Source organism: Marmota monax, unplaced genomic scaffold (assembly GCF_021218885.2).
Source record: "Marmota monax isolate L192 unplaced genomic scaffold, Marmota_monax_Labrador192_F-V1.1 WCK01_AAM20220418_F8-fsc00250, whole genome shotgun sequence".
NCBI lineage: Eukaryota > Metazoa > Chordata > Mammalia > Rodentia > Sciuridae > Marmota > Marmota monax.
The window spans coordinates 1539458-1554947 of NW_026693876.1; the positions used below are offsets into that span (position 1 = coordinate 1539458).

General features: G+C 34.8%; 1 protein-coding gene across 11 annotated transcripts in view; it reads right to left on the bottom strand.

Annotated features, from left to right (window-relative positions):
- Swt1 (SWT1 RNA endoribonuclease homolog) overlaps nt 1-15490 on the bottom strand; it is a 91429-nt gene that overhangs the window by 66380 nt on the left and 9559 nt on the right. For 10 of the 11 annotated variants that reach the window (XM_046462673.2, XM_046462670.2, XM_046462672.2 and 7 more), the window contains 2 exons: nt 11466-11524; nt 5039-5741 (listed from right to left, as the gene is read on the bottom strand). In XM_046462673.2, coding sequence (XP_046318629.1) covers nt 5039-5741; nt 11466-11524 — 762 coding nt within the window. Of the gene's footprint in view, nt 1-5038; nt 5742-8625; nt 8695-11465; nt 11525-15490 lie in introns of all 11 variants that reach the window. The other variant, XM_046462675.2, reaches the window with a different exon arrangement.

Consider the following 15490-nt stretch of genomic DNA (forward strand, 5'->3'; position numbering starts at 1 on the left):
GACTCACGTGTGCGAGGTACTGGGTTCAGTCCTCAAAACTACATAAAAATACTGTGTCCATCTACAACTAAAAAAAAAAAGAAAGAAAGAAACACAGGGCTGGGGTTGTGGCTCAGTGGTAGAGCGCTTGCCTAACAAGCGTGAGGCACTGGGTTTAATCCTTAACACCACATAAAGATAAATAAAAGAAAGGTATGTGTACATCTACAACTAAAAAAAAAATTAAGAAAAAAATTAAAAAAAAAAAAAAAAAAGAAAGAAAAGAACCCTATACCTAAAGTAGTGTTTTTCAACCTTGGCACTATTAACATTTGAGGTCAGAAAAGTCTCTATTACGCAGCTGTCCTGTGTACTACAGGATGTTTAGCATCATCTCTGGACCTACCTACCAGATGTCAGTAACACTACCTACCCACCTCTGAATATTCACAATCAAAAATGTTTCCAGACATTACTAAATGTTCACAGTGGAATAAAATTGCCCCCAGGAGACACCACCCCTAAAATAGAAAAACCTAATTCCACCCAGTTATAAAATGTGGGAGAAATTCATTAGGGTTTATTCATTCATACATGCATTCCTAAAAGCACTCATACTGTAATAATAAATGCACATTCCACCCTAAGAAATAAAAGGAATCATGGTAAAGATAATCAAGATGGCCTTTAGTGGCAGAAAATTTTCATCTACAAGTCACTTAGCCATTTTAAGTAAAATGACAAAACAAAGAAAACCTGAAGACTAAGGAGAAAAGGCTGACAATGAATTCCTTGTATTATATATTCTATATGGTTCTATTACGTGTGGTTAGAGCTTGAGAAGTTATATATATATAATAAATATATAAATATACATAAATAAATGTATAAAAATAATAATTATAAGTATAATATAAATATATAAATATAAATAAACATAAATATATATAATACATAATAAACAAATGAATATATTTTTTAATATGTATATATATTTTTTAAACATATATATATATATTTCCCCACCCACCCACAGATTGAAAATCTTCAAAAATTCCAACTTTGCACCAGCACTTTGGCTGAGTGGATAAATCCTACCTGACCCTACATGCAGGAGACAGGAAACAAAAGCACTGCTGAACCAAATCATCATTTAAGAATTCTCCAAGATAACTCCAAACTCACATCTATTTCACAGGAACTATTAACATATAAATTATAGCCCCTCTTGGGCTGGGGTTGTGGCTCAGAGGTACAGCGCACACACCTACCATGCGTGAGTCACTGGGTTCGATCCTCAGCACCATATAAAAATAAAGATATTGTGTCTACCTATAACTAAAAAAAATACATATTTAAAACAAAAATTATAGCCCCTCTTTAACTAAGTATGTCATATGCAGTAATGCTTTACTGGGAATTCAGCTTCCACCCTAACTATCCAACATCAAACTTCACATGACATGACCCCATACACATCACACACACAGGCTCATTATTGCTTTACTATTCCATAATCATAGAATTTTAAATATCTTCACCATTTCACGTTAAATCTTACTAGAGGTCTTTCTAATTTTCGTAAATTAAGTAGTGCCAAGCAAGCTAGACTGCTGTCAAAATATCCTGTAACTCTTGACATTTTCCTTTTCTTCTTTAAGCCGCTACTACCCTGACTTCCCTTTGACCACAGGACACTTGTAGTGACTTCAGTGAATTTTCTATCAATCCAGAAAAGTTGATGTCAACTATTCCTGATAATTTCTTTTTCATTACAAATCAAAGTCTTGGTGGTCATTCAAATGATTGCCTCTCCCTACTATGCTTTATTAAATACAGGGATCGAGATAAAGCCTTTCCTAGGGATGACAAAAGGGAATGGATTTAATGAAGATAATAATGGTTTTATCTACCAAAATGCTTCTAAATAGAAAATGTGTGTGTTAAGTCAGTTTTTCTTCACTGTGACCAAATTACCCAGCAAGAACAACTTAAAGAAGAAAAAGTTTATTTTGGCTCACAGTTTCAGAGGTTCAGTCCATGGCAACCCAACTCCATTGCTCTGCGCTCAGGGTGAAGTAGAGCATCAAGTGGCAGAGGAGCACTGCTCACCTCATGACAGCCAGGAAGCAGAGAGAAAGGGAAAGGGGCAGGGGCGGAAGAAGATGAACCCTTCCCCAGCACACCCCCAATGACCTACCTCCTTCAGCCACACCCCACCTGCCAAAAGTTTACCACCCACCTAGTCCACTTAAACTAGGACAGACTGATTATGTTACAGCTCTCATAATGTAATCACTTCACTTCTGAATATTCTTGTACTAACGCAGAAGCTTTTGGCGGACACCTCATATCCAAACCATAACCATCCCTGATTGCCCCTGATTACCTTTCAGTGGCTCTCTTCCATCTACAGGACACAAAATAAAATACCAGTGTTTCCAATGAGACACAAAAGCATTCACTGTCTGGGCCCTGGCTTCCCATCCACCTTTTTCTTCTATATATCCTCTACACACCTTGACTCTAGTCATACTAAACAACCTAAGCACCCATTTACCTTGCCAATTCTGTGCCATTATACACAATGGCCCTCTACATGGCTGGTCAGTACTTCTATTCCTCTCTCTACATATCCTTGAAGAAGTAACTTAGGAATCTCTACTTTAGTGAGCTCTTCCTTAACCCACCTAGAGATTTATATTGTAACACCACATCCAATTCTTAAGACTTGGATATTTTCTTCATTGCAGTGCAATTATATTTGTTTACCAATCTGCCCCCCTGAGAATATCTGAGGACAAAGATTCTCTTACTCACTTCTCAAATCACTACCACAAAAAGAAGTATCTGACACATAATAAGTTCCTTTAATTAATGTTTGATAAACTAATGAATTCCTATCTCACAGACTTTTAAAAGCAGCATAAAAAAACATAAATCTCTAGAATATTAATTTGCAATGGTGGAAGGGGGTTAGTAAACTGATAGGGGTTTATATCAAAGGACTATAAAACCTAAGAAACAAAATAAGTTATTTTCTATTTACGAAAGCAAAATAAGATCATTAACAGGATTAATACATGCAGAAAAATACAATTGGTTCCTTATAAAGTACACTCATTTCAGGAAAATAAGTAGCTGTAAGGAATTAGTAAAACAAAACAAACACAGTATTATCTCCTGTCAATGATATGCTAAAGATAATATACTCAAGGACAATATTTATTTGCTTCAGTATCTAAACAACTCTTAAGTCAAATAATGCTATTACAGCAACAATTAATAGTTTTAATTCTGATAAGTGGAAAGTAGGATTGCAAAAATTACTTCCCTTAAAAGTTAATATTCATGCTATATGCCTCTTTTGGTTTGTGTAATAATTTTACATAGAGATGAAAATAAACTATAAACCAGGCATGCTGGCTCATGCTTGTAATCCCAATGGCTCAGTGGGTTGAAGCAGGAGAATCCCAAGTTCAAAGCCAGCCTCTGCAACTTGGCAAGGCCCTGAGCAATTAGCAAGACCCTGTCTCAAAATAAAAATAAAAAGGTCTGGGGACATGGCTCAGTGGTTAAGAACCCCTGGGTTCAATCCCTGGTACCAAAAAAAAAAAAGAAAAGAAACTATAAAATGCACTACGGAGATTATTCATACTATTCCTTAGATGTATAGCACATGGGGAACAAGCATGCTGATCAATGATGATTACTGAGTATACTGACAATTTCAAGTTCCCTTCACTTCTTCTACTCTACAGAACTGGTTATAACACGAGAAGATAAACTGGAGGTTCTTTTCCTTTACAAAAGCAGTAAAAAGAATAAACTCAATTCTTTCCCTTTCTGGGCCCCTTCAAGTTCTCTTTAACACACTCTCAAGCTCTTACGCCTCCTTAGTTATAATCCCTACATTTTTGGGGTGGAGGTACTGGGGATTGAACTCAAGGCCTCTCAACCACTGAATCACATGCCCAGCCCTATTTTGTGTTTATTTAGAGACAGGGTCTCACTCAGTTGCTTAGCACCTTGCTTTTGCTGAGGCTGGCTTTAAACTCAGGATCCTCCTGCCTCAGCCTCCCAAACTGCTGGGATTACAAACATGTGCTACTGCACAGGCATAATCCCTACATTTTTCATAAGAATCTTACTACCTAACACCTAAAAGCAGGCAGGTTTGACCACCCTACTTAGAAGCAGTTACTAAATATCAGAATTTATTAAATTCTAAAGTTCTGATGTTCCAAAGTTCTAAAAGTTCCCTTAACGTTAAGGGATTTTACCTGTCACAGAAACAAAGCTATAGAGAGTGCTTCTCAACATAGTCCACAAATGCCACTGTATTATACAATCTAGAAGCAAAATAATGTGCCTAGTTTTTAGCCTCAACTTCTGCTTATGGGAGTTCCCTTGGCCTCCAACATTCCTGCTTCTCCATTGGCTCCCTCTTCATCTGCACCTGAATAACTCCAACATTCTTTGGTTCTCAGCTTAAATATCATCCCCTTGCAAGGCTGTGTATTACAACATTAAGTGATAAGTACTTTACTTATCATATTTAAAGAAATTGTCTCCTTCCATGAATAAGCCTCTGAAAACAGAGATTATGTACATTTCACAGGCTATTTTTACTGCAGTGCCTGGCATAGAGTGGCACTGAAAACACAATCTGTTAAAGGAATCAGCTCTTCAGAATATTAATACCTGAGAAGGAAAAAAAAAAGAGCCTAAAAGACTGTTATCAATGCTTTATTCAAAGAACTATTGGTAACTGTTCTTCACACGTTTACACATTCCCGTTTATTATAGATCCCTATACCTGCCAGGTTATCTTCCTAAGGAAGCTGTAATTAAGAGACTGAAATAAGAAACCAACACATATCTTCAGACTAAATTTAAATCAGGCCTCTAATTATCATCAGTAATAAAAATAAATAAATCCTGACACACTCTTACTCTCTCCCCACCCCCTCTCTATATATGTATGTATATTTGTGTGTGTGTGTGTGGTTGTTTTTTTTTTTGCTAAATCTAAATTCCTCATTTTGTACTGCATTACCTGGGTAAACAGTTCCTTGGAAACTGAATCTTTACTTTCTTGACGCTGATGATGATGCTTTCCTTTCCACTCATGCTTACAAGAAGAATCTGAAAATAAGCGTTCAGTTTTGTGCCTGGCCAAATTTAATGAAACCCGTGAGGTTCCCAGGCCACCTTTTCCCTCTTGTTTAGTCTTTGACTTATTAGATTCAAAATTAAAGACATTTTGTTCTACCAGCCTCTGGAAAGTATTACAAGATTTTATTGGGATTTTGAAGCTGATCTTCTTTCTAGATTCAAAGGGTTCCTTAATTATCCTGTTGGAATTACAATCCTGAGAAAACGGATTTTTCTGGCATTTCTCCAAGACAGGTTTTTCAGAATTCTCTCTAAATTTTCTGTTCAGTTCTTTCATCTTCTCCCTCTGGGCCAGTAAATGAGGCCACTTCTTTTCCTTTGCCTGGCCTTCAACTTTAGGTTTCACATCTTTGGTAATTTTATGACTGTTAAGATTTTTCATTTCATGGCCAAGCTTACTCCTAACATTTGTCAATTTAATATTTTTAACTTTAATATCTTTAATTTCTTTTGAAGAAGGAATCTGTAATATAATCTGATTATCATTTGAATATGATGTTTCTTGGAATTTAGCAGGTCCTTGGGATGAGGAACTGGTTTTCAGTCTCTTTTTTGGTGTGTCTGTGTCGACGTCTACATTCGATCTGTAAAGCAGCACAGAAAACTAGGTTACATTACAATTATACATATTGTGCTATATGATTTTTGTTAAGGCTGACAGACTAGGCTAACTCTAAACTTCTTAAAAATTAAAAAAATTGCTTACTTAACAATGAAAGCAGGGCTGGGGCTCAGTGGTAGAGCACTTGCCTCCCATGTGTGAGGCACTGGGTTCAATCCTTGGCACCACATAAAAATAAATAAATTAGATACTGTGTCCATCTACAGCATATATATATATATATATATATATATATATATATACACATATACACATATATGCATATACATATACATACGACTTGCACATGCTAGGCAAGCGCTCTACCACTGAGCCACAACCCCAGCCCTAAAACTCAAAAATATTAAAAACAAGTATTAAGAGAGCTAGAGATGTAGCTCAGTGACAGAGTACTTCTTTAGCATAAATGAGGCCCTGGGTTCAATCCCCAGTATTGCCAAAAAGACAGAAAGAAAGAAGTACTAAAACATTAGAATAGATCATTAAAAAAAATTAATGAAAGAGAAAAAGAGGCTAATAAACATTTGTGAAAAACACTGACTTTCCTAACAATAACAAACAAGCAAGCTAATAATAACAATAACATAGTATTTTTCCTACCAAAAAGCAAACATTTTAAAATAGCATTAAATATTGGGTGGGGGGTTGTAAAAAAGACTCCCATATGATGCTGGTAGATATGTAAAATGATATGATAGTTCTACAAAGGAATTTGGCAATATAAATTAAAAGATCTAAAAATGCTTATATTTTTGATACCTCAATAATTCACATTTAAGAAATCCATACCAATATTAAAAAAATCAAATAAATTTTAAAAATATTTTAAAGATATTCAACTCAGGATTATTTACAATAGCAGAAAACAGATAGAAAAGTAATGGCTGAAATTTTGGACATGATTTTTCAAAACATCACATTCATATGATAGATTATCATAGTTTTTTCAAATGTTTATGGAAGGTTCCTAATGAGAGAAAACATAACATTAAGCAAAAAACAAGCAGGGCACAATTCTGTATACATACCATGGTCTGAATAATTTAAACAAGTCTAATAAAACGGCCAAAGAGAAATGTGCTAAAACATTAGAAGTAGCAATAGCTAAAGGTAATAATATATCCCTGCTTAATAAAACTAGATGCAACTATGTGGATAGAAAGAAAGTGAAATAAGCCTCAATGAAACACAACCTATTAAATCAATAAATCCTTAAGTGCCTTCTAAGTGTAAGTCACTTTGTTAACTACTGAAGAGGCAATAGAAGACACATCAAATAGTCCTTACTCCCAATTAGCTTAGGGCCCACCAAGGGAGGGAATAATAATAAATTAGTGGCTTCTCAAATAATTATGTAAGAATAAACAATAAACATCTCAGATTTTTTTTAACAGGAATTTCACTTGAGTCTTCAACTGGTTTTATTTTCTCTGCTACTTCTTTCATACAAAAAGACTGCCATTATTTATTAATAAGTAACTGTAAAACAACATTTAAGTTTCAAAAGGTTCCTAAAGTTCTCTGAGCATTTCATATTTCCAGTTTATTTACTCTTGACAATAGCCCAGTGCTACATATTTCATGGCAATTTGTTCATCATGGTCTACAATCGCAATTAATGAAAATTCAACTCTGTAATACTTTTAAAGATCAAAAAAAATTAAATCTTAAAAATTTTATTTCTTATTGACCAGTTTTTTACAGCTCTAAGAAGCATATTAAAGTTTAAGATCTTGATAAATGACACCAAGCAAGTATTATCTTTTATGAATGATTTAGTGCTAAAAACAGCATTTGAAACCAAATATCACCACCCAAGATTAAATTCCTTGGAATGTGAAAATTTTCATTATTTTAATTAGATTGTTAAAAAAAATTTAGTAACCAACACTTTATTTTTTAAATATTTTTTAGTTACACGTGGACAATTTAATACCTTTATTTATTTATTTATTTTTAATTTATATGTGGTGCTAAGGATTAGACACAGTGCCTCAGGCATGCTAGGCAAGCACTCTACCACTGAGCTAAAATCCCAGCCCAGTAACCAACACTTTTAAAATATGACATACTGCAGAAGCAATAATTAATTTTAAAATTATTAGTTGCTATATTTGGTCCTTCAGCCATCATAATGCACATTTAAGATACTGAAAAATAAGGCACTATTTTATATTTTAGTTAATTCTGTCAGTGAATGGGCACTTTTGATAGCAATATTGCTCTATCGGATAATAACTAAAAATATAAGTTTATCTCCTCTGCAACTCATGGACTTAAAAGATCTGAACAATGATGACAACGGACTGTAACTGAAGAAATCCCACAAACTGTGTATTAATTATTTGAAGAAATGCTTTCTGACTACTGAAAACATTGAATATTGATAACATTCTAAATATCAAAAGCAACTAATATTATTGTCCTTGCTTATATTTTCATCACTAATACATTTATGTGTACTTAAATCAAGGAGCAGGTGTAATGGTAATGGTATAATTTAACTGGCTTCTCACATATTAAAACTTCTATTTTTCCCTCTGCATCTCAGGATTCACTGTCTGCAAACAAATTTCAAGACTTTCTTTGGAGCTGAGTTAATTACCGGAGTTTTGTTTGTTTGTTTGTTTTACCAAGAATGCTATATAACTTATAAGAAATACTTACAACCAGGCTCAGGTTGCGGCTCAGTGGTAGAGTACTTGCCTAGCACATGTGAGGCACTGGGTTCAGTCACCAGAACCACATAAACAAAATAAAAATATTGTGACCATCTACAAGTAAAAATATTTTTTAAAAAAGAAATACTTGGGGCTGGGATTGTGGCTCAGCGGTAGAGCGCTCACCTAGCACAGGCGGGAGCCGGGTTCGATCCTCAGCACCACATAAAAATAAAGGCATTGTGTTGTGTCCATCTACAAAAAAGAAAAAGATTCTCTCTCTCTCTCTTAAAAAAAAAAGAAAGAAATACATATAACCTTAAGAGAAATTTAATCCTCCATTAAGTGAACAACAGCAGCAACTGAACCACTTTCTCTATAAGCAACCAATGGTTGTTAGAAATACACTATTGAAGCTGGGTGTGGTAACACATATCTGTAATCCCAGCAGCTTGGGAGGCTGAGGCAGGAGGATCTCAAGTTCAAAGCCAGCCTTAGCAACTTAGCAAAGCCCGGAGCAATTCAGCAAGACCCTGTCTCTAAATAAAATATAAAAAAAGACTAGGGATATGACTCAGTGCTTGAGCACCCCGGAGTTCAATCCCCAGTACCAAATTAATTTTTTAAGAGAGAGAGAGAGAGAGAGAGAGAAATTTTTAATATTTATTTTTTAGTTTTCGGGAGACACAACATCTTTGTTTGTATGTGGTGCTGAGGATCGAACCTGGGATGCACGCATACCAGGTGAGCGCACTACCACTTGAGCCACATCCCCAGCCCCCAAATTAATTTTTTTCTAAAAATACACTGTTGATATTAATGAAGTACAATATCACAGCTTTCCTATCTAAGCAACTTATATATGTGTATGTGAATTTTGTATGTGGCACTGTAACACTGAGCCCCATTCCCAGCCTCCTTTTTTTTTTTTGAGATAAGTTTTCAACGCTAGCCTCAAACTTGTCGTCCTCCTGCCGCAAGCATGTGCCACTGCAACTTTTAGTTATATAGTAGCTCCTATACCATAATTGTTTTTGGAATAGCTAGGATATATCCATGACAGGACAATTCTAAAATATCTTGTACACCATATACTCTGTCTTTGACTAAAGAAAATTGTCATTAAAAGTGACATGTATAATACTTGCCAATATTTGATAGGGAATATTCAGACACTAACGATAACTACAAAGGGCATATCTTGTCCATATTACTTATTCCCAAGATGAGATATGATGATAACTCATACAATGACATGATGATGCATCACATATTTTCAGGCATGCCAAAATGTTACTTAACTACTCAGTACTGCAACACTGAAGCCAAGCAGCAGATTTTGAATAAAAACTTAGACAAACTGAACTTCATTGATTCCTTAGAATAATTCAAATCTTAGTCTCAAAAAAACCAACAAAAAAAATGATTATTTCTTCTTCCTTTCAAAGGGTATACAGGCAAGTCTAAGGGCACAGATGTATCAATGAAAAATTTACTTCCATTTTTCCTTATACATATTAATTAAGATTAAGGTCTTAAAAAATATGCCCTGAAGCAAAAGGTAGTAAAAAAGTCAAGTAGTCTTGTACTTTTAGAACATAAAATTTTAACAACAGAAAAAGAGGATAGTGCAAAAGGCATTTAAAACCTAATTCAAAAAATGTAACAAACAATTGTCAATTTAACACGAAATATACTCTGGAATATATTTCAACAGATGATACAGATGTATCACCTTTAAAACAGTGATTCAAAAGAAAACTGAAGTCAGAGGAAAGAAGGATTTTTGTTTTGTGTTGTTTTTAGTAGATATTAACTGAAATTGGTTGAGAAGCAGCAGTTGTATTTAGATGTTCATGCCATTCTGTTTTCTCTAACTGCTTATCCCAGAGAAACCTTGTTCTTAACTACCTCTTGTCACACAATATACTTTTTATACTTATTTATTTACCTCTCCAAATAGTGGCAAGAAATTCCTTCACTACAAATTTCTCTAAAAATTTTATCCCGAGGAGGAAATTAAAGAAAAATAATTTCTAGTATACCTATCATCATTCCCCAAGTTCTCTAGTTGTAATCACATACTGATTAATAAACAGTTCAGAGCCATTTCAATTCAGTAAGCTAAATATTGTCTTTACAAGATAGATAGATAAACAGATAATTTATCTATGATTTCTAAATTAGCCTCATAACCTCTCTTTTAGCATACACAATGAAGTTATGTATCTTATCATTATGTGCTAATTCAAATCATTAGAGATGAGCCGGGCATGATGGCACATGCCTGTAATCCCAGCAACTCAGGAGGCTGAGACAGAAAGATCTCAAATTCAAGATTAGCCTTAGCAACTTAGTGAACCCCTGTCTCAAAATAAAAAGTGGCTGGAGGGGCTGGGGATGTGGCTCAGTGGTTAAGCACCTGAGTTCAATTCCCAGTACAAAAAAAAAAAAAAAAGTGGCTGGAAATCAGTGGTTAAGCATCACTGAATAAAATCCTGGTACCAAAAAATAAATAAATAATAAATTTACTAGAGATAAAAATCTACATTTTGTTTGTAACGTATACTGTAGAACACAATGTACTTTTGATAGACTTTATCATTTCACTCAACCTTTTCTGAAATTTATAGTATTAAGAAAGTTCACTAGTTATAACTTGTGAAACAGCCAGAGATATTTGTATGCTAAACAATATTAATCAGAGTAAATGTAAGATTTTCCAAACCTAAAACCTTAATCTCATAATTCTTTTTTCTTTCTTTCTTTTTTGGGTGCTGGGGAATGAACCCAGGGGCACTTAACCATTGAATCACATCCACAGCTATTTTTTATTTTAAGACAGGGTTTCACTGAGTTGTTTAGGACCTCACTAAATTGCTGAGGATGGCCTTGAACTTGTGATTCTCCTGTCTCAGCCTCCCGAGCCACTGGAATAATAGGCAAATGCTATTATACCTGGCTCCAAGACTTATAATTCTAACCCAAAAAAGTAAAAAAGATGTCAAGAAAAAAGGAAATTTTACCTTTTCAGTTCCTGTCTTCTTTTTGTATTATAATATAGAATGTCTGTATGATCTGATTTCTGAAAAAAAAGAAAAAAAAAAAAAATATATATATATATATATCATTTAGAAAATATAAATTGTACACTGATACTGTAGTTACAGGGAAATGAGATTGGGAGACAATATTTTTGTTTCATTACTATGTAATAGTGAATAGACTAACATAATAATTTACTTAAGCCTTCCAAACTTCTTGTGGGACAGATATTATTATCATCCTTATTTCATATATAAATTTCCCAAAACTTAAACAAATTAGGTATCTTCCTGAATATCACAGAGCAAGTCAGTAGAAAAGACATGATTTCGAACCAGATCTGTCTGACATTCTCTCTACTCTACCATCCTTGGTATACAAAGCTAGCACAAGAAAGATAAGAGATATAAAGCTATGGGCAAATAATCTATGTAAAGAAATAACCAAGTGTCAAAGCAGGAAGAGTAAACAAGTACTAAAAGAGTTCAAAATATCAACTACCACACCTATAAATCACAGAAGGTCAGAAGGCTGAGGCAGGAAGATGGTGAGTTCAAAGCCAGCCTCAACAATTTAGCGAGGCCCTAAGCAACTCAGCAAGACCCTGTCTTTAAATAAAATATAAAAAAGGGCTGGGAATGTGGCTCAATAGTAAAGTGCCCCTGGGTTCAATACCTGGTACAAAAAAAAAAAAGACAGAAGGTGACCAGGAAAGAAGGTAGAGAAAATATATGATAAGCCTGAAAAATAGCTGAGCCTGGAGTTGCACACCTGTAATCTCAGTTACTTGGGAAGAGGGAGAGGAACTGCAACTTTGAAGCCACTCTGGGTAACTTAGAAAGACCCTGTCTCAAAATAAAAAATAAAAAAGGTTGGGGTATGGTGCCCTGGTAAAGTGCCTCTGGGTTCAATTCCCAGCACCCAGAGTAGAGAAGGGTCTGAGGATGGAGCTTGGTGGGACAGCACACTTGGATTCAATCCCAACTACTCAAAAAGAAGAAAAAGAAGAAGAATAGATGAAGATGGAGATTAAAAGAAAACAAGTGATATAAATTTTCAACTAAGAGAAAATAAACCAGCCTACTTAGAGTTAGAAGGAAAACAGAAAAAAAAAAAAAATTAGTTAAAATGCAACCAAACGGAAAGCATTCCCTCTAAAAACAAGACAGGGATGCCCACATTTACTGCTTCTATTCAACAAAGTCCTTAAAACTCTCACTAAAGCAATTAGGCAAAAGAAAAAAATTAAAGGGATCTGAATAGGAAAAGAAGAGCTGAAAATATATCGGTTTGCTGATGACATGATCCTATACAAGACCAAAAAATTTCACCATAAAACTCCTAGAACTCAAATGAATTCAACAAAGTAGCAGGATACAAAAATGAAAACCCATAAACTAATTGTGTTCCTATACTCCAATGATTAATTAGCGTAAAGAAAAATTAGGAAAACCATCCCATTACCAATAGCCTCAAAAAAAAATTACTTGGGAATCAAACTAACAAGAGGTGAAGGACCTCTATGATAAAAACTATAGAACATTAAAGAAAGAAATAGAAGACAACTTTAGAAGATAGAAGGACCTCCCATGTTCTTGGATTGGCAGAATTAATACTGTCAAAATAGCCATACTACCAAAGGCACTATATAGATTACATACAATTCCCATCAAAATTCCAATGATGTTCTTCATAGAAATAGAAAAAACGGAGCCGGGGTTGTAGCTCAGTGATAGAACACTATCCTAGCATGTGTGAGGCCCTGGTTAGTTAAATCCTCAGCACCACATAAAAATAAATAAAATAAAGGTATTGTGTTGAAATTACAAAAGGAAAGAAGAAAGGAAGGAAGTGGAAAGAAGGAAGGAAGGAAACAGTCACGAAATTCATTTGGAAAATTAAGAGGACAAGAATAGCCTAAGCAATCCTTAGCAAGAAAAGCAAATCTGGAGGCATCACAATACCACACCTTAAATTATACCACAGAATTATAGTAATAAAAACAGCATAGTATTAGCACTAAAACAGACATAAGACCATGGAACAAAACAGAAGATGCAGAGACAAACCCACACATATACAGAGACCTCATAATAGACGAAAGTGCCAAAAACATACATTGGAGAAAAGATAGCCTCTCAATAAATGATGTCAGGAAAACTGGAAATCCATATGTAGTATGATGAAATTTAACCCCTATCTCACCCCTGCACAAAACTCAACTCAAAGTGGATCAAAGACCCACGCGAATTAAACTAGAAACCCTGCATATACTAGAAGAAAATGTAGGTCCAACACTCCAACATATCAGCTCAGGAACTGACTTCTTTAACAAGACTCTTAAAGCACAAGAAGTAAAATCAAAAATCAATAAATGGGATGGCATCAAATTAAAAAGCTTCTTCACAACACAGAAAACATTTTAAGAACATGAAGAGAAAGCCTACAGAATGGGAGAAAATCACTACACCTGCATCTCAGGGCATTCACTTCCAGAATATACAAAAAACTCAAAAAACTTAACACCAAAAAACACAAATAATCCAATCAATAAATGGGCAAAGGAACTGAACAGACACTTCTCAAAAGAAGAAACACAACTAACAAATATATGAAAAAGTATTCAACTTTTCTAGCAATTAGAGAGATACAAATTAAAACTATGCTGAGAGTCTATCTTACTCCAATCAGACTGCAATTATCAAGAATACAAGTAACAGGCTGGGGTTGTAGCTCAGTGGTAGAGCACTTGTCTCACATGGGTGAGGCCCTAGGTTTGATCCTCAGCACCACATTAAAAAATAAATAAAGATATTGTATCCATCTACAAGTAAAAAAATATTTTAAAAAAATGCAAGTAACAATGTGGGGAGAAAGATGCACTCATACATTGCTGGTGAGACTGAAAATGGTGCAACCACTCTGGAAAGCAGCATGGAGATTCCTCAAAAAACTAGGAATGGAACCACCATTTGACCCAGTTATCCAACTCCTCAGTAAACATCCAAAGGATTTAAAATCAGCATACTTGGGCTGGGGTTGTGGCTCAGTGGTAGAGCGCTTGCCTGGCATGTGTGAGGCACTGGGTTTGATTCTCAGCACTGCATATAAATAAATAAAAACTAAAGGTCCTTCGACAACTAAAATAAATAACACATAATTAAAAAAAATATAATCAGCATATTCCAGTGACGCAACCACGTCAATGTTTATAGAAGCACAATTCACAAGAGCTAAGCTATGAAACCAACCTAGGTGCCCTTCAACAGATAAATGAATAAAGAAAACGTATATATACACAATGGAATTTTACTCAGCCATTAAGAACAATGACTTTATGACATTTGCCAAAAAATGGATGGATATGGAGACTAACTGAAATACACCAATCTCAAAAACCCAAGGTCAAACATTTTCACTGATATGTGCAAGCTAACACACAGTGGGGGGATGGGGCAGAAAACAGAAATTCAGTAGATCAGACAAAGGGGAACGAAGGGAAGGGAGGAGGATAGGAAAAGGAAAGATAGTGGATGAATCTGACATAATTTTCTTATGTACATATATGAATACACCACAGTGAATCTCACCATTGTGTACATCCACAAGAATGGATCCTAATTAGAATAAAATATATTCCATGCTTATATAATTATATCAGAATGGATTCTACTATCATGTATAACTAAAAAGAATCAATTAAAAAAATTTTAAAAGATGCAACCAAATTTGAGAGTCCTAAATAACAAACTAAACAGTAAATGAAGATCTTTCTGTATAGACCAAACATAATAAAATTAATGTTTTAAGAAATCCGGAGGCTTGTAATGTAGCTCAGTGGTAGAGTCTGTGCTAAGCATGCACAAGATCCTGGGTTCAATCCTTAGCACGAAAAACAAAACAAAAACAATAAAATGAGCCAGGCTTGATGGTACACATCTCTAATCCCAGCAACCTGGGAGGGTAAGGCAGGAGAATCACAAGTTCAAGGGCAGCCTGGGCAACT